An 18,716-nucleotide genomic window follows, 5' to 3' on the forward strand; every position below is an offset into this window, starting at 1 on the left:
CCCACCCTTCCCCCTTTGTTTCAAAACCCTGCGGGTCTCAGCAGCTGGGATTTCAGAGCCCCTCTGTCTCCTGTTGGAAACCCAAGAAGACAACACACTTCCCCGACCCAAGCAAGAATCTTGGGATCAGCTGAGAGCCATGGCTTTTTCTTCCATCTCTTGTTCATTTTCTATGCCAGCAACCGAAGTCTTTTGGGTCCAGGCCCCATCCCACCCAACGGAGGCAGCCTGGTTTGTCCCTAACGAGATGACTCTCTGACCTGTGACGCTGATCCCCCTCCCAGTCCTGTTGCCTTCATCCATCCCAGGGACAATCCCCCAGGCTCAGCTTCATCCTCGCTTGTCCAGGAGGTCTCCCAGCACAGGAGCTTGTTCATGGGACAGATGACCCCTTTGGCAGCACTTGAATGATGTCCCATGGGCAGCTCTTTGTACCAGCAACTACGCGTCACGCCTGCTTGTCTTAATATTGCTTCTCAATAAAACACTGGGCTTCAAGTCACGGATTTGGCTTGCGCTTTCAATCCAATGACAAAGACGATGATGTTTTTTTTCCCCTTCTCAAACAGGGAGCTTATTATACCCAGCCAGTGTACGCGGCACAGCCTCACGTTATCCATCACACCACCGTGGTTCAGCCCAACAGCATCCCATCGGCCATCTATCCGGCCCCGGTTGCTGCGCCCAGGACCAACGGTGTGGCCATGGGGATGGTCGCTGGGACCACCATGGCAATGTCAGCAGGTAAGAAGGAAAATCTTCCGTGTTCTGAGCCATAGTTTCATCTCTTAGATGAGATGTATCCAAACAACACGTGCAGGAGACTTGTCCTGGACAAAAAAACTCTCTGTGCATCCAAGGTGCTGCCTGCAGCCTTGCAGGGTATATCTGGCACGCGGCTGCAGAATTGCCTTGCACACAGCTAATTGCAGCTTCATCTGCTAGTTTTGCTTGCTGGTTACTGCTCCTTTGCAGGCAGAAATCAATTCATTTGCTCCTGGTACTGATCTCAGTTTTTAGACTGGCAGAGGAGACCTTTTGTTTGCCTCACTCTCGAGGGATATACTCCTGCATCCTAAAGTATAATATTTTCCTCTGTCTATTCCATAAGTAGAGGAACAACCAGGTTTCCCCATATTCAGATAGTGTTGTATTTCTATCCTTGAGTTCTTTTTTTAAGATACTTATGGCCTTGCTTTCATTTGATGAAATGACCATTAACCTTGGTTTACGTATCCCAAATCCTCTGCATTTGATGTGCAGGATTGCTTCAAACTGCAATTAATGAATAGCACATTAAGTAAGGGTATGGGCTGGTTTTATTTTTTCCAAAGCCTGTATTTATCTCATTAACAAATCTTAGGATTGTATATTGAATTATGCCAAGAAATGCATCATTCATCCTTTCACATCTGCATTAGCTGTGAAAAAGGACTTTGTTATGGGACACAATCCCTGGTGCAAGCAGAGATACTGCAGCTTGGGTATGACAAGAGCCACTCTGAGAGATTTACTGTTGTTTATACTGAGAAGTGGATACATGTAATTAATGCACATGGGATGTCTTAAAATGACATTAGTAGAATTTGTAGAGAGATATCTAGAAACCAAGAAGTTCTTTCAAGCACCCAGTTACTTCCAGAACAGAGTAGTTTGGGGCTGTATTCTCCTTCCCCATGTCTGCTGAAGGCACCATGCAAATTCTCACCTAAAATCCCTCCGCATATCAGCTGCACACTAAAAGAAAAGAGGCTGCACTGGGCAGTGCCTCTGCTTCATGGCTGGGAGAGGATCGCTCTGTCTGCTGCATCCCAAGGTTCACGGCTCTGTGGGTTTAAATGAAGCAAAAGAGCTCCACTACCCCTGGGAGATGAGTGGCAAAGCATCTTAGTTTTCCCTGGAAGGTCTGGGTTTTTTTTCTCAGTTACTTTTGCAACCCTCATCCCTTCCAATTTGGTCCTTAGATGTTTCAGATTGCTGCAGTGATCTGCTGTTGCAGTTTAGCCCGGTGCCTTCAGCAGGTGGAAGATGTCAGCAGGTTAGTGGTTAGCTCTTGCTGCTGGTCTTTTGGGACAAGGAAAATTGGAAAAAGCTGAATTAATTGCTGAAAGTAGCATGCAGAATACGCTGGAGCTTTTGGTGTGTTTATTCTGTTCATGGTGCTGGGTGATACCAACCACGAGTCGAATGCTTTCGGTTCAGGTCTCATGGGCCGAATAATATTTGGGAGAATTGAAGAATGAAAAGAAGGCAGCTGATGCTGTGCCTCCCCCTTGGATGTGGTCAGCAGCACCGGACCCTCGGGGTACTGCTCCCCTGATGGAGCTCTCCTCCTTGCTAAGTGTTTCTCTGTGCCGTTACAGGAACCTTGTTGACCACCCCACAACACACCGCCATCGGAGCACATCCAGTTTCCGTGCCAACGTACAGGGCTCAAGGAACCCCCACCTACAGCTACGTACCTCCACACTGGTAAACCCACTGGCCAATTCATGTAAGTGCTGCCTTTCTAGGTCTTGCTCTGCCCTTGTCAATTAATTAGCCAGCGGGCACTGCCATTGCTTCTCTCCTTCCTACAAAGCTGCTGAATCCCTTTGGGCGATGTTTTGACTCGAGAAGAGCCATTTAGCCCCGCTTCCCGGCAGGGATAGCTGCACGGCGTGCTGTCACGGGGTTACGGAGGGTGTTAGCAAAGCATGCCATACCTTGACCTTCCCTCATGCTGCTCGCTGTGTGCAAGGCTTTACCAGTGACCTCAGTGGCATCAAGCCACTCACTCAGGCACTGTGAGGGTGGAAATTTTCATGCTTTAACGTTTTGGATGCATCACGCTCTTCCATAGAATCATGGAATGGTTTGGGTTGGAAGGGATCTTAAAGATCATCTAGCTCCAACCCCTCTGCCCCAGGCAGGGACACCTTCCCCCAGCCCAGGGTGCTCCCAGCCCCGTCCAACCTGCCCTTGAACCCTTCCAGGGAGGGGGCAGCCACAGCTTCTCTGGGCACCCTGGGCCAGCGCCTCACCGCCCGCACAGGGAAGAATTTCTGCCTTAGATCTCACCTAAATCTGCCCTCGGTCAGTTTAAAACCATCACCCCTCATCCTATCCCTACACTCACTGATAAAGAATCCCTTCCCATCTTTCATATCACTTTATTATGTTGTTTTTTTTTTTTTTCCCCGTTAAAACGTGCTGGGAGATCATCCTGTTCATCATTAGCACCAGAGTTGCGTGCAGCTGCCTGCAGCCAGCTGCAGGTTCGTGGCATGCTCAGGATCCCAGCAATCCCAGCTGCTCAGTTAAATGCCCTCCGCGTGTTGCTGGAGCCCTTGGTCCATCATGCCCAATTAACGGGCAACGCAGCTGATGGGAACACATGATGCTGCACAGGGAGACAGCGTAGATCTCATCCAGCCCCGGGGGTTATCTGAAATCTTTCCTTGCTGCATACATTAAGCTGGGTTAATCCTACCCGTGACAAATTGTTGTGCAATTAGCAGCAAGCATCCCATCTGCATATTTTTAATCCTGTGTATTGGATACCACCGGCGAGCTGCTGCTTTCTCAGCTCCCTGCTCAAGGAATTGCCCACAGAGCGGCGTGAGGGATGGTTAAATCCCGTATGCATCAGCTCCACGTGGTGCAGGGGTGCAGGGGAGAGGAGAACAGCCCTGTCTCATCCCACACCACTTGCTTCTAACTCCTTGGTTTTCCCATGTTTGCTCTCTTCCAGATCCAGAGTCAAACATTGTATGCAACTACACAAGTCTTACATCGGTGCTGTGGCCACTGTACTGCAGCACCTCGTCTGTTTGCAAGAACAAAAGAAAAAAAAGAAAAAAAAAAAAGTGCAAGGGTCACTTTATGCATTCTTTAGTGGTTTTTGTAAAAGCTGCTTTTTCTAATCTTCTGCCTCTTTTTTTTTTTTTTCCTCTCCCCCTTCCTCCTCCCCGGCCCACATAAATTGTGTAACACACATACTGACACTGAGCAATAGTAAAGTTCTCTCTTTGGTCCTATCATTTGAAAGCTCAGAATATTCACTTTTCCAGCATTACCCAGCTGAGTGGTGCAAAGATCCCCCACTTCTTGTTTGTTTGGGTTCTTTTTGTTATTTTTCTGTTGTCGTTGTTGTTGACGAGAGCCTAGATTTTCTTCGGCTAGTAAGAGTGGTTGATGTTCAGGGTACTATGTGAAAAGCACAGCGCTGGTAGGCAGGCTTATTCCGATTTGGTTTTGGGTATTTTTAGTTGAATAATATAAATTATTTAATCTTCCATAACATATTACAAGAAAATTGGTGTCTTCCAGATAGCTGTCGTGATAGATTATAAATGCATTATCTGCAGTGAAATTCTGAACTCATCCCTTCTTTTGTAGGAGTAAGAGAATATAAATATAATTAGCAATGTAACACACTTGTCTTAGGAAGTAGGAGGACTGGTCACCATCGGGTCTTTGGTCTGCTTTTTCCAGCTGGGCAAACGGATCTTGCGTGGTGGGAAGAGAGCAGTGGAGCCATGTCTTCCCTGGTAGCATCTTGCACCTCTTGGGAAAACCAGCTGCTCCCCATCAGCTGCGTCCTGGGGCTGTGTGAGGGAGAAGGCAGCTCCTTCCTTGCATGGCTCCCGTTTGCCAGCAGACATGAGCCGGGCAGCTGTTGAAAGAAGCAAGGAGATGTCTAAGTGTTGGTCTGAAGAGCTTTGTCAGGTTCAAGGAATGGTCTGAAGAGCTTCTCCCAGTCCAGGAGTTGGTCTGATGAGGTTCTCCAGGTCCAGTGGTTAATCTGAAGAGCTTCTCCAGGTCCAGGTGTTGCTCTGAAGAGCTTCTCCAGGGCCAGGGGTTGGTCTGAAAGAGCTTCTGCAGGTCCCATGGTTGGTCTGAAGAGCTTTTCCAGATCCAGGGGTTGGTCTGAAGAGCTTCTGCAGGTCCAGTAGTTGGTCTGAAGAGCTTCTTCACATCCAAGGGTTGGTCTGAAGAGTCTCTCCAGAGTCTGGTGGTGTAGGGAAAGAGGGTGGCTGGTTGATGGAGAAGAGTCCTCAAGTCGGGGTGAGGGGGAAGACTGGTGGCTTCAACTTGCACCCGTGTTGTTGGCAGGGCTGAGACCAAACTGCGATGCCTCCGTGGCAATTGAGGTGCCCCCCACCCCACCCTGGCCTCCATTCTTTGGGTTACAGCTGGGCTTGGAGACTTCCAGGAGAAATGTTCATCCACGTGCAAATCCCAGCACCGTAGGGAGAAGCCAGAGAAGGGGATGATGTCCAGTGCTCTGCTTGGTGAGTGGAGAGAAGTGGGAGGAAGAGGAAGCAATAGCAATAAACATGTCGCCTTCCTCACGGGAAGGTACCTGAGAAAAGACGAGAGCAAGGAAGGTGATCCACAGTTGACATGGACTGGGCTGGGAGACAACGGGCACGCAGAGGCTGTGGGCATCGGGGTAATTTCTGGGGGTTTTGGCTTATCCAGGGACGCAAGGATGTGAAGCCAACTGCGGCTGGTGACATCCCACCTTGGGGTGTCCAAGTAGAGCAATAAGTTGTCTTGAGGGCAGCGGAGAGAGAGTTTGTATTTGCTGACAATGCTCGTGGCCAGGTTATTTTTAAATCCTTATCACTAAACCCAGCATAGAAACAAGGGTTTTTTTCTTTTTCTTTTTTTTTTCTTTTTTTTTTCTAAAACAAAACCAACATTGTTGGGTTTTGATTTTTCCCTCAAGCGTGCCAAAAGAGTTACATGCACCCAGCAGCGTGTTTGCAACTCTCACGTCTCTGGGGCTCTGAGGTTGTCACAATGGACTAAATCCAGAGCCTTTAAAGAGGTCAGGTTAGGAGATGTGGATGGGAATCCCTCCCAGCACTGCCTGGCATGCGTTTCCGATCCACGCATGGTGTTGAGTCAGTGCCCAGATGTCTTTGTTGGTTGCTCTGCTTTGGTTCTACCTGGATCACGTCTCCAGGTGGAGGTGAGGGCAGTGGAAACCAACACTAGAGGGTCACCTTGACTGGGCCATGGGTCTTGTAGAGGTCAGACTGGAAGGTCTTTCAGAAGAGCAAGGTGACCAGTTGGTGGCACTTGGGTGAGACCTCCTTGCTCTTGGTGGTGTCTCCCAGCTTGGCTTCTGCTGCCGTTCGGAAGAGCTACTGGAGGTCCTTCCCATAAGCAAGTCCAAATGAGGAGACACAAGTTTATGGACCCAAGAAGACTTTTCCTATTGCTGGTTGGGCCCAGGTGGTTTGTCAGGTCCAGTGGTGGCACCAGCACTTCTGTATGGGGGTCATTTGGTTGGTTCTGTTGATTTTAAAGGAAATCTAGCAAAGTGCTGGTTGATCTTTCCAACCTCAGGGGGAACAACTTGGGTGAAGACAGAACACCAGTGCTGTGGGGTGGGGAAGGTGGATATCTCCCATGTAGTAATTTGGGTTGTGCTTTGAGTTTGTATAAAAGGAAAAAAAAAAAAAAAAAGAGTAAGCAGAGAGTTGCCCGATTCAGCTTGATGAAGCCAAGGGTTAGCACGTAAAGAGCAACAGGACATTTGGAAATGGCAATACTACATCGTCCTTTCACTATTTGTAGCATGCTGGGGAAAAAAAACAAAAACAAAAACAAAAAAACAATAGATCACAGGAATTGAAGACCTCTCAAATGCCATTTTTTGCTCTCGTTGTTGACTTCATGTTCTATTTAGGAGCTGTCTATCGGCATTGAAACACGTAGCATAGCGGAAGCTCTAGCCAACGTAACGGCACTATGACATTGATCTCACAGCCCGGGCTCTGAGGAGAAGGACTTTTCCCAGCAGATACCGTCCTACCCCTGGCCTAGGCACCCTTCACCTTTAACTGCTTTAGGAACAACTGCTAAAATTTTGGCCCATGGCTAGGAAGGAGGTGCTAGGCTTTCTCCTGAAAGGAAAGAAAACACTAAAGGTGGAGGATCACCCAGTGTTACCGCTAATGAGAGCCGACACGGGGCGGTTTAGTTTTAATTCCTTCGCTTGGATCAGTAGCAGATCTGATGGTCCTCATCCTGTTATGCCCAGGCAAAAATACTCATGAACTCAACTGAGGTGTGAAGGGGTGAAATGGTTGCCGGCTGTTGGGCGCGAGGCTTTGGTGAGCACATTGGGCAAGTGGTGTTGGGTTTGGGCTTGGAGCACTGCATGGCTCCAGGGCCACCACAGGGCTCCAGGCTTGGGTAGCTCCTTCCTAAGGTGGCTTCCTGGGGCTGTGGTGGTGGGGAGATGCTCCTGGCCACCATGTGGGGCTTGTGACCACCCAGCTCATGCCAGCAGTGACCTGCCACCCTGTCCCCTTGCCCATGGAGGAATGTGATTTTTTTTTGTTTGTTTGTTTTTGGGTAGATGGAAGGATGGAAGGAAAACCCACGATCCCAAGCCCTTTCCTTGGCCAAGTCATGGCTTAAGCAAAGGTCCTGGGGAGGTCACAGCCCAGTGGGGGATGCGTTTGGGGAGGGGAGCTGCACTGATGGGGGCCACCAGCTTCTCAAATAGTTGACTTCAGCAAAGCTTTGCTGATGTTGGTTGAGGAAAAGTGTTTCCCACACTGAAGGATCACACCAGGCATGAGCAGGAGGGGTTAAATCATCCTTAGCAGCCAGCAAAGTGTCTTGGAGATTAAAATTCCAGCTAAAGAGGAAGGAAAATAACTCTCAAACCGCCGTTATGACAATTAACCCGTCCCTGCCATTATCTCTGCTTTAAAACACGAGCTGTAATGCAAGATTTGGGGGTCGGGGGGGGAGAAAAAAGCATCTTGATCGTGGTGGTGCCCCCCATCCCGTGCCTGTGCCCACCACGCCTCCAAGCGGCTGAACCCTCCGGATTTGCTCCTGTATTTTCTGAAGAATAAGAACAACCCAGGCGAGGTTTTGGTTTTTTGGTTTTGTTTGGTTTTTTTTTTGTAGTTTCAAGCTGTAATTACCATGAAGTGTTTTTTAAGGGGTTGGGGTTAATGAGGGATGTTTCAGAGTATCTGTTTTTTTCCACCGGTATCAGAGAGACACTCCCCACCGCCCCCCCCCCCCACTTTGCCATCCCCTCCTTCCCCTCCTGCATCCCGCTGGATGCAGCAGATTTGGGATGAGGCTGTTCCCAGCCAGAGGGCGTGAAATCACATCTTGCTTTTGTAAGAGGGAGAAAAAACACATTGGGGGGGTTTATTTTCTATAAGAAAACCCAACCAGCTGACAATAGCAATAAGAGCTGCTGGATATCCATAAATCCAGGTTTTTTAGTTTGTTGGTTTTTTTTTTTTTTTAATTGTCAATATTTCAGGCGCCCCCATCATGGTCTCCACAACGTGGCGACCCTCTGCTCATCTTCCCTTTGCTTTGCCACGAGCACCGGGCTGCAGGCTCTGGATAGTTTCTCTGCATTCCCATAGGGAAAAAAAGAAAAATAAAGCCTGTTTAGGAGCTTGGGAGGAAGGAGAGCTTGGAAAAGGTGTTTTTGTGGTGTGTTGCACCGTGGCACTTATAGATTCACCTGTCATCGGGTAAAATAACCTGTTACAGTGATGTTTGCAAAGCAGGAATAGCAAAATATGTGGTTTAGCAGCAGCAATTCCTGGTTGGAAACGCTCAAGCGTGCTGTTTATAAGGAAAAATCCTGCTGCAACGTGGCCACCTGCAGCATCGCTGCATTTTCCTGCAAGGGGGGGAGCTGGGTTTTTCCCGGGGCAAAGGGGGTTCGGGATCAGAGCGCCATGGGGGGAGCAATCTGTAGGGTGGGCAGCCCCGGGGAAGCACAGGAAGGAAGGAAAAATGAGCTAGTGGGGTGCAGGATGGCACCCAAATCCATCCCTCTAGCACAGAGGAAACCCATGCCAGGCTCCTACCCCTCTTTCTCTGTAACTGATTTTTTAAATTCATTTTGACCGCCAGGCCAGCTTGTTTTTAAATATTATTGGACCTCTTAAGCAAAAATAAATATTACAAAAAAAATACTAAAAAAAACAAAAAAACACACAAAAAAAAAAAAAAAACAAGAAAAAAATTTAAAACCAAGAGTAACCATGTCTTCCATGTCTAAGTCTCAAAGGTGTGTAGGGAACATGGCCTTGAACTGATGCCCTGGAAGCCCCACAGCCTCGGTTTGTCCATCTGAAGTGTAAATTTGGGGTTTTTTTTTTCCTGTTTGTTTTCTGTTCTGGTTTTGGTTCTGAAGATCAGGTCGTGATCTCCCTGACAGATTTCAGCCAAGAGTTTGTAACTGTACGATATTTACTGTAAGATGTAGAACATTCGATAACTATTAAAATGTTTCCAAAAAAAAAAAAAAAATAAATAAAAGAGCCCGAGAGGGTTTGGTGGTTGGTTTTTCAGTGCGGTGATGTGTTGATGAAGCGAACAGGACTGGCCATAATCCCATTTCTAGGTTGGTGGTGGAGCTTGATGGTCTCCAACTCAACCTTGGGTGGAGCTTGATGGTCTCCAACTCACTCAACCTTGGGTGGGTTGTCCCACTGACCCAAACGTGGCCAAGCCAACGTGATCCTATAGACACAGCTCCTATGGAAAGGGGAGTGTGTGATCTTCAGGGTGAGAAGAACATCACCACCCTGTTCTCGTGGGTTGATTATGACTTTGGCGAGAGGACCTGTAGATGCAGGAGACGACCTTTGGCCAGAGCAACCCATGCCCCGGTTGGGTTGTTGGTAAGGTGGGAGTTGGCCCATGAGCCAGCGACTGGCATTAGCCGGCGATGTTGAGCGCTGGCACCTGGTGATGGAGGGAAATCAAGAGCTCATGATGTTCCTGGAGCAGGTTCAGCAGACCCAGAGGGTGACCATGAAACGGCATCCTGGCTGCACGACGTCCTCCATTGCGTGGTACCTCCCGCGGAGCTGTGCTCCAGCATCACGGCTCCCGGTGACGCTCTCCGGCTGGCCACCACACTGTGGCCACCACCACCGGTGTCATGGCTCCCGGAGATGCCCTCCATCGGGCCACCATGCCGTGGCCACCACCGGACCTCGGGGACAGGGGATCCTTCTCACCAACTGGGCAACACGTCAGATTTGCTGTGTTGCTGGTGGCCACCTTGGTGGAAGGAGCAGAAGCCAAGCTGCTAACCTCCAGCACTTCACGACTCCGAGCGGGACTGGCTTTCACACGGTGCCCAATGTCCTCTGTCCCCGCCGTGGGGTCTTCGTGGGTGTCACCGTCCCCCCGAGGCAGCCCCCAGGCCAGGTGCCAGCTGTGGAGGACAAGGGATGGACCATGTCTCCTGGTGAGGCTGGATCAGGCCCTTCACACGGTGTCCATCACCCCGCTGGGGACATCCCACAGTGGAGGGGACAACCTAGGGCAGCCCCACAGGTTGTCCCCACACCCCCAGATGTCCCCACCCGCAGCAGGTCGAGGACTGCATCCGTGTGCATGCATGTACACATGGGTTTGCGTGTGCATTTATGCACGTGTGTCCATGCATGTGTGTGCCTGCGCGGCGGCGTGTGATCGGGGGGCACGCTTAGAGCTCCATGCGCAAGTGTTGGTGTGTTTGTATGACTGCAGACACGCGTGTGCACGTGTGTGTGTGCAGAGGTGGGTCTGCACGTGCAACTTAAGCACACGTCCCTCTGTGCAGATGCACATGTGCAGCAGGGTGGGAACACGTGTGTGTGTACACATCTGTGCACGTGTGCATGTGTGTACATGCTTACAGAGCTTCCATGCATGTGCAACTCCATCCCTGTGCGTGCAGGTACACGCATGGACACACGTGTGTGGGCACGCAGAGGCAGGTTTGCACACGCACACGTTCATTTGCATGTGTGCGTGTAGCAACGTGTGCACATTGACATATGTACACATATACATTGCCACGTGCAGCAGCCCTGTCCTGGGGGGGAGGTGCACACACGTGTGAGGACACGTGTGTGCCCGTGCAGCCACCCATGAGCCACCAGCACCCACCCCCGCACCCCCAGCAGCACCCACTCCACAACCCCCTATAGCACCTTAAAACTGGGGACATGAGGAAATGGGGGGCTGGGGGTGGACTTGAACCCTGTCATGCTCCATTTTTTTAAAGTATTTTTTTAAGCCTCCCAGCTGCCAGAAGAGGTTTGGGGGTGAGGGGCTGCTCCACCCTCCCAAACCACCAGATGCCCTCATTAGGCTTCAGAGTTAACGCTCTATCCTCCAGCCTCCTGAAGCCCCTTTTTTTTTCCCTAGGAAGGGGCCCCTCACCCCCACCTCACCTCGGAGGGGCCGTCGGTGCTTTTCCACCATGGGGGCCTCACCCCGCTGCCGGCGGGGAGGGGACCTCGGGGGGGGTCTCCCCCCACCTCGCTCCTCAGCTCGGGGATCCGGGACACCTGAAACCTGTCGGGAAGATCATATCAGCCTGTCCCCACTTCTGTAGCGGGGGGACAAGCTGGAAGGGGGGTAAGAGGAGGGGTTGTGTGGGGGTCCCCCGCTTACCTGCCGATGGAGAGGATGGTGACCTCGCTGGGACGACCCCCGGGTTTGGGGATTTTGGGGGCCCTGAGCACCTGAGGCCACTTTTTCTGGCTGCAGCGGGTGCACGGGGCCGGACCCTGCACCGTGTGGAGGTGCTGCTGGTGCTGGCAGGCAGGGGGAAACTGAGGCAGGAGGTGCAGCCTGGGAAAGGAGGGGAAGATGGCATCAGCCTGGGGTTGTTCCCACAACAGGGGGGGGGCATGGAGGGGGGGGGGGGGGCTTACTTATTTGGGGGGGCGCAGCCCGGTGGCATCAGCTGTTGGCCACGATGCTCCTTCAGCAGCTCCTCCAGCGCCGCAGCGTTTTCTAAGCAGGGGGGGAAAAACACACAGTGTGTGTGTGTGTGGGAGGGGGATGTCACGGGGATCTGGACTGTGTCACCCCACCCCAGGGACCCCCCCCAACCCTCCCCCCCCCCCCCCCCCCCCAACCTTTCTTCTCGGTGATCAACCGCACCAGCACCCCAATGGTGTCCTCGTTGGCGTCCTCCAGCTGGTAGATGGAGCTGGGACCTGGGAGCAGAAATTGAGGGTGGTGAGGGGGGACAGGACACATAAACCCCCCCAACTCCCCCCCCCAGGGCGCCTTGAGACGTGGACCAGAAGCCACGGGGATGGGCTGAAGGAGGTGGGCTCACAACCAGGGGCTCACCAGTGCCACCGGGCTGGGGCTCCTTGCTGGTGGCGCACTGGGAGCCCTTCCTCTTCAGCAGGTTGCACACCAGGATGCCCAACAACCCCATGGCGCAAAAAACCGGGACGATGGTCAGCACAGCCGCCTGCGCCGCCGCCTCCTCCTTTTCCTCCTCTTCCTCACCCATCAAGGGCACCCGTGTCCCGTTGGTCCCTGGCAGCCAGCCCAGCGTTTCAGGGCTGCGGGCTCGCCGCCGGCCTGGGGGGAGGCACCAGATCAGCCTCAGAGCCGGGTTTGGTTGGGATTAAATCTCATTTTTTGGATTTTTTTTTTTTTTTTTTTTGTTTGTTTGTTTGTTTGGTTGGTTTTTTTGTTTGCCCCCACCCCCCCACCCCTCCATGCCCTATGCCAGGAGCCCCACTGCAGGGTCGGCCCCCAGGGAAGCAGAAGCCACTCGTCTCATGAGTGGAGCAATTCACATCCCACCATCTTGAGTGCTGGGATGCAAAGCTCTTTGAAACCCACGCCCCCCCCCCCCCACCTCCTCAACACTGGGGGTGACACCTCCAACCCAAACACCCACCTGAGCACCCCGGGGTGTTGCGGGGAGCAGCAGCACAGGGCAAGCACCAACCCCGGGGCTCCCTCTCCCCTTCAGGGCTGTAAAACCTGCGGGGCGGGAGGGGAAGGTCAGGATTGGACCCACAAGCGGCATCGGGGCTGGGGTGTGGGGGGTCACAGCATCACCCTCCCCCCCCCCCCCCCCCCTCCCCGGGGCTGGGCTCACCCCGGCAGACACGCTCCGCAGCGGCTGTCGGTCACCGCCGTCCCCGGTGCCACCAGGATCCTGTTCCTGGCCCGGCAGCGGGTGTGAGCGGAGCAGGATGCGTCCCCCGGTGAGAAGGTGCCGGGGGGACACGCTCGGCACGTCCCCGGCGAGCCGGACGCCTGCGTGGTGGGAAAAGGGAGGTGAGAGACGTCCTGGCACCTTCCCTGCGGGGTGGATGGAGCGCGGGTGGGCACGGCTTACCCCGGAGGGCTCCGTGCCGGGTGGGCAGCCCCACGTCCCGGCCCCCACGCTGGGTCTGCTCAGCACCTGAGGGAGGAGGAGAGAGCGGGGCTCAGCGCCGGAGGTGGGGATGGATGGATGGATGGATGGATGGATGGATGGATGGATGGATGGATGGATGGATGGATGGATGGATGGATGGATGGAAAACTGGACCACAGCGGGTTCAAATGCACCGCGTGCACCACGATGGGTGCAAACCCACCGCCAGCACCCTGATGGGTGCAACCCCACCGCATGCACCGTGATGGGTGCAAGCCCGTCACAAGTGATCCAACGGATGCAAACCCGTTGCACGCACTGTGGTGGATGTAAACCCATCGCCAGGATCATGGTGGGTGCAAACTCGTTGCATGCACTGTGGTGGGCGCCGATGCGTCACGAGTGATGCGATGGGTGCAATCCTATGGCAGGCACTACGGCCAGTGCAAACCCCCCCACCTGCACCACGGTGGGTGCGGACCCATCACCAGCAACATGACAAATGCAATCCCACCGCTTGCCCTGTGGCAGATGCCCACCCATCACAAGCACCATGGTGGGTGCCAATGTGTCACGAGTGATGCGATGGGTGCAATCCTTTCGCAGGCGCTAACAGCCAAGGCAAACCCCCTGCCTGCTCCGTGGTGGATGCCAGCCTGCCAGAAGTAATGCAACGGATGCAGTCCCATTGTACGACCCACAGCAGATGCAAACCCACCACCAGTGACAGGATGGATGCAAACCCACTGCCTGCACCATGTCACAGGCGACATTTTTTGCATACTGTGCAAACCCAGCACGTGATGGATGCAAACCCGCTGCATGCACTGACTGGTGCAAATCCATCGCATGCACCACGGTGGGTGCCGACGTGACACAAGTGATGCAATGGGTGCAGTCCCATTGCATGCACCACAGCAGATGTAAACCCATCAGCAGTGACGGGACGGATGCAAACCCACTGCCTGCACCGGGACGGATGCCACCCTGTCACAGGCGATGCGATGTGGAAACGCAGCACGTGACAGATGCAAACCCGCTGTGTGCACCGTGGCTGGTGCAAACCCAGCAGGTGAGGGGTGCAAACCCCCCCCATCAACACCCCCCCGATGGGTGCAAACCCGTCGCATGCCCCACAGCAGATGCAAGCCCATCACCCAGTGACACGACGGGGGCAAATTCGGTGGCAAACTCACCACGGCTGACACAAATCCATCGTGACCCTCACTCAGGCTGAGCCCCCCTGCCCCAAGGGAGCAGCCCCACCCCCCTGGGGTACCCCCAAAGCCCATCATCTCCCAGCCATGGGACAATACGGTGGCCCCAGGGGGGAGCAGCGAGGGAGAAGCCACATCTCCCCCAGCCCATGCCCTAGAAGCAGCTTTCACAAAGGAGAGAAAAGGAGGAGGAATTTTTTTGGGGGGAAAAAAAAAAAATCCACCATCTCCCCAGGGTTGAGCTGCTGCAAGTTTCTATGTGAGAAACATTTTGGGGTGCCCTGTTGTGGTTACATGGTGTGTGTGGGGGTGACGCTGGGATGGGTTTAAGCATCGGAGGAGCGGAAAGTAGAGATGCAGAGGGATGGGATGAGGCTGTACTCACCCCCAGGACGGTGACGAGCCACCAGTGCATCCCGCTCCTCTTCGTCACCAGGGGAGACCTGCCCGAGGGCGAGCAGCGGGGTCACCATCCAGGGAAAATCCCAGCAGAGAAGCAATTTGGGGGCCCTATTCCTGCCGTGGGGGTGCTCCAAGGCATCTGCCTAAATATCCCTGCACCAGTGGTCCCCCACCGTCCCCCCAAAAGTTTTATTAGAGGTTTTATGGGATGCCCAGCATCACCCCCTTCCCCTGCAGATCCCAACTCCATCCCGAACTGGGGAGGGATCAATCCTACAACGAGCAGGGGAAGGAGCAGGTGATGCTAAACACCATTAAACAAAGCTTTTTCCTGCTCCAGAGGAAATCCTTATGCATCTGCTACAAGGAAATGAAGTCACTAAAAAAAAAAAAAAAACAAAAAAAAAACCCAAACAAAAACATTTAAATAAAAAATAAAAAAATCAAGTGAAATGAAAGGTGTTTCCCACAGGCTCACACCTCCCCCTCCTTGGGCTCAGCAATTAATTGTTAAAATTAAAATAAATGCTGTCAGCACAGGGGAAGGGAGATAAAAATAAATAACAACTCAAACCCGGATCCAGCCTCTACCACCTGCATGGAAATTCCCCCGGTCGTCACGGTCCCATGAGAGCCGCGCCGGAGCTTCGTTACAGCCTTTGCCTGACGAGTTTCTCCTAATTAGTGGCTGGCATCATGAGATGCAGCTAATTACATGTGGGAGGGGGGATGTTGAGGGGCGAGCAGGGTGATTATAAGGACGTGGGTTGCCACGTCCCAAAATGAGCATCCTCTATGCTCCAGTTCCCCCCAGTAAGGGAGCATCCCATCAGGGTGCCAGCATGAAGCCAACCAGCCCTTCTGGGGGGGGCTGCACCCCCAAACCAAGAGCCACTGAGCCCCACCTTCGCTAGCATCGTCCGTGCCAAACTGGGACCCACTGATTTTGGGGGGGAGCTGCTGCCATCCCTCCACCGCGTGCCACCTCCCCGCTGAGCATTGTCCCGGGGTGATGGCACCCCGTGGGGACCCCCCCTGGGATTTGGGATGCGCCCCTAAATCGCTGGGGGAGGGTGAAACCAGTCCTCCACCCTGCAAAGCAGCACTAATAAAACTCGAGTTTAACATTTTAATCTTTCAGGGCAACAGTATTTAAGCCTTTAATAGCAGCACCCTAGGGACACCCTGAGATGTTTGGGGTGCTGCTCTGCTGAGGAAGGACCAGCGATGGCCTTGGAATGGGACGAGCAGGTCCCACTATGGGTGTGGGGGCCATGGGCCCGGAGCATTTTGGGGTGCTGGTTCAAGACAAACTGATTTAAACCCCCCCCAGGAACAGGGCTGGCCCCACATAAGGCAGATTTAAGGCCAAGTTTAACTCAAGGATTAAGGACAAGGTGACTAAGGCTCTGCCACTGGGACGTAGGAGGCACAAGGACCGGGGGTGGCACCTCCTGGTTGTCACCGGAGCTTTGTCCTAGTCACAGCCACCCCAGGACTCAGCACCCGTTTTGGAGAGCAGCTCAGGGCCACCCCGGGCGGGGATGGGGGATGCAGGCATAAACCCTCAGCTGGTGACGGTGCGATGCCCAGCTGCCCCAGGAGAGAAGCCCCGAAGCTCCTGGGGGAATTGAAACCCAACAGAATTTGCCCCCTAAGAACCAGAAGAAACTAAAAAATACCCCCCCCTCCAGTGCCAGACCCAGATGCTTTTTGGGGAAACCCAACCCACTTGGCTGATGCATCGATGCAAACACTCCAGGGAAGGTGAGTGGGTTTCGGTACCCCACTAAATCCCACAAACAGTTTATTCCCAGCCCTCAACGCAGCCCGTAACCCAAAGCTGCCCGCCAGGATTCCAGCGAGGGCTCCCCCTCCCTATGGGGGAACTGGGTTTCGGCCGATGGCTCCTGCAGATAAATGGGGGAGGAAAAAAAAAAGGAGCAACTGTTCAGAAACACTTTAGGGAACGGCTCTCGGAGGCGGCTTGGGACGAGGAGGGGGGATCGGCTGGCAGACAGAGCTGAAACTCAGCATTATCGCATCCCCCAGGCCCCACCAGAGCTGTGGGAACAACCCAACCGTCGCAAAAAATCCACTACGAAAGCCAAGCGAGCCCAGAGGCATCGCTGACACGCAAAGCCCAGGCTCCAGCCCCGTTTTGGGGTGCAGCCCCTCACCGCAGCATCCCAGCTGATGCTGGGATTTGGCTGGGAGCCCTGGGATTTTCCAGCTCCAGAGAAAAAAAAAAAAAAAAGAAGAAAAACAAAACAAAAAAAAACACCAAACCCCGCCACAGTTCCTATCTCTTTTTCCAGGCAGCTGCTGCTGAGGGGTTTTTTAACCTACTTTTTCCCCTCTCCACCCTTTATTTTAACCTACATCGGCGCTGCAGCAGCCAGAGCCCGCACCTGCACCCCACTTTAGGCAGCACCAAGGCAAAGCTCCCCCCAATACCCTGCTGGGGGATCAGGTCAACACAACGCCCCCCGCCCCCCCCCCCCCGTCCTTTTTTTAATTAAAAGCAGAGGGTCAAGCACCCCAAAAAGCACCAACCCGCCCTCCCGGGGCTGCAGCAACCCCAAACCCTCCCCCGAGAAAGGGGGGGAAATAACCTTTTAAGGCGAAATGCCCCACGCTCTCCCGCCCCTCCCAGCTCGGAATAAGCCCCCCCCGGGGGGTGGGGGTGGTAACCGGGCCGGGGTGCCCCTTACCTGCCCCCCCCGCCGCGGGGTCACCCCGCCGAGCGCGCCTGCTCCTTATGAATGAACCCACCGGCGCGCTACTCCCCTACGCCCCGCCCCTTACCCTGACGTCACATGACGGGGCTCCGCCCCTCTTTTCCCCCTCCCCGCACCCGCGCTTCGCCCCGCCCCCTCGTGTCGTCAGGCGGTTTCGCCCCGCCCCCCCTCTGCGGGCAGCGCCACCTGCCGGGCGCGGCGGGAACTGCGGGGGGGGGCGGGATTTGGGGGGGCGCTGGGATTTATCCCAACCGCAGAGGATTTTGGGGGGGAAAAACGGCAAAAAAGCCCAAAACATAAGACCGCGGTGGGTTTTTACCTCCTGAGCAGGACTTTTTAAAATTATTATTATTATTTTTTATTATTTTTTTGCCCCGTATGGGCTCGCGGCGGGGTGCTCCGCTGGGGCACCCATGGGTGCTGCACCCCGCTTTCCTCCGTGCCCTATAGCGCACCCCACCTTGGCCTCACCCCCTTCCCCAGGGGACAAGTTTCCCGCCTTGGGGACACCCCCCCCCTATTGTGCCTGGGCCTGCTGCTCCCCCCCAGACCCCCCACCTTGGTGCTCCCCGGGGGCTGGGGGTGTGACACGGTCCCCAGGACGGTGTCCTCCATTCTGGCTGTTTGTCCGTCTGTCATCCCTGGGGGGGGACACTCGGTGGCACAAAGGAGGGATCCCCGTCCCCCCCACATCCCCCCCTGTCCCTCTCAAAGCCAAGGACAAGACCACGCTGGCTTCATTCTGACAAGGGTCACCTTTAATGACAAAAAAAACCCCAAATTGACCAAAATTCCCCCCACTTCCCTTCCCAAAAATATCCTCATTATACCATTCCCCACTGCCCCCCCCTTTTCCCCAGATGGACAGACGGACATGGGACAGCCGCAGCCCTGTCATTGTGTGGGGACAGGGACACCCCAGTTCAGCACACACACACCCCCATCACCTCTCCCGTGGGGATGATGGGGTGCCCAGGTCTGCGAGCACCAGGCTTGCCTGGACGTTGAGGTGACAGCAGGAAAACAGGGGGTAAAAAGGCAAAAATGGGGGGGGGGGTTTGGTCCACAAAAGTCTCATTTTTCAGATTTAGGGGTGGGGGGACACACCTCTGGCGTGTGACGAAGATGATGCTTGTTTTCACCCCGAAGATGCTTCGAGCAGCGGCAGCGGCTTCATCCCGTTCCCCA

General features: G+C 53.9%; 2 protein-coding genes across 3 annotated transcripts in view; one reads left to right on the plus strand and one right to left on the minus strand.

Annotated features, from left to right (window-relative positions):
- The window catches only part of FAM168A (family with sequence similarity 168 member A), a 213,921-nt gene extending 204,599 nt beyond the window's left edge, over positions 1-9,322 (plus strand). For both annotated transcript variants that reach the window (XM_032991165.2, XM_042792369.1), the window contains 3 exons: positions 570-744; positions 2,364-2,494; positions 3,734-9,322. In XM_032991165.2, the coding sequence (XP_032847056.1) occupies positions 570-744; positions 2,364-2,476 (288 nt within the window). In that variant the 3' untranslated portion in view covers positions 2,477-2,494; positions 3,734-9,322. The remainder of the gene's footprint in view (positions 1-569; positions 745-2,363; positions 2,495-3,733) is intronic.
- Positions 6,427-17,607, minus strand: RELT (RELT TNF receptor). Its single transcript, XM_042792368.1, has 11 exons — positions 17,596-17,607; positions 14,771-14,828; positions 13,148-13,213; positions 12,905-13,065; positions 12,701-12,786; positions 12,136-12,375; positions 11,916-11,996; positions 11,709-11,790; positions 11,446-11,625; positions 11,223-11,346; positions 6,427-10,216 (listed from the first exon to the last, which is right to left on the minus strand). Exons 2-11 carry the CDS (start codon positions 14,798-14,800, stop codon positions 10,178-10,180), a joined length of 1,089 nt encoding a protein of 362 aa, XP_042648302.1. The 5' UTR covers positions 14,801-14,828; positions 17,596-17,607; the 3' UTR covers positions 6,427-10,177.
- Between the last annotated feature and the right edge of the window lie 1,109 nt (positions 17,608-18,716).

Source organism: Tyto alba, unplaced genomic scaffold (assembly GCF_018691265.1).
Source record: "Tyto alba isolate M040663 unplaced genomic scaffold, T.alba_DEE_v4.0 Super-Scaffold_2, whole genome shotgun sequence".
NCBI lineage: Eukaryota > Metazoa > Chordata > Aves > Strigiformes > Tytonidae > Tyto > Tyto alba.

Bases quoted from the DNA above. Each gene is read 5' to 3' on its own strand.
- RELT (XM_042792368.1), bottom strand. From the start codon at position 14,800: ATGCACTGGTGGCTCGTCACCGTCCTGGGG. The intron at 12,787-12,904 runs GTGAGCCCAGCC...CCCGCCCCGCAG, and splicing joins TGCGGAGCGTGTCTGCCGGG to GTTTTACAGCCCTGAAGGGG. The intron at 11,626-11,708 runs GTAAGCCCCCCC...CTCCTTTCCCAG, and splicing joins GGCTGCGCCCCCCCAAATAA to GCTGCACCTCCTGCCTCAGT.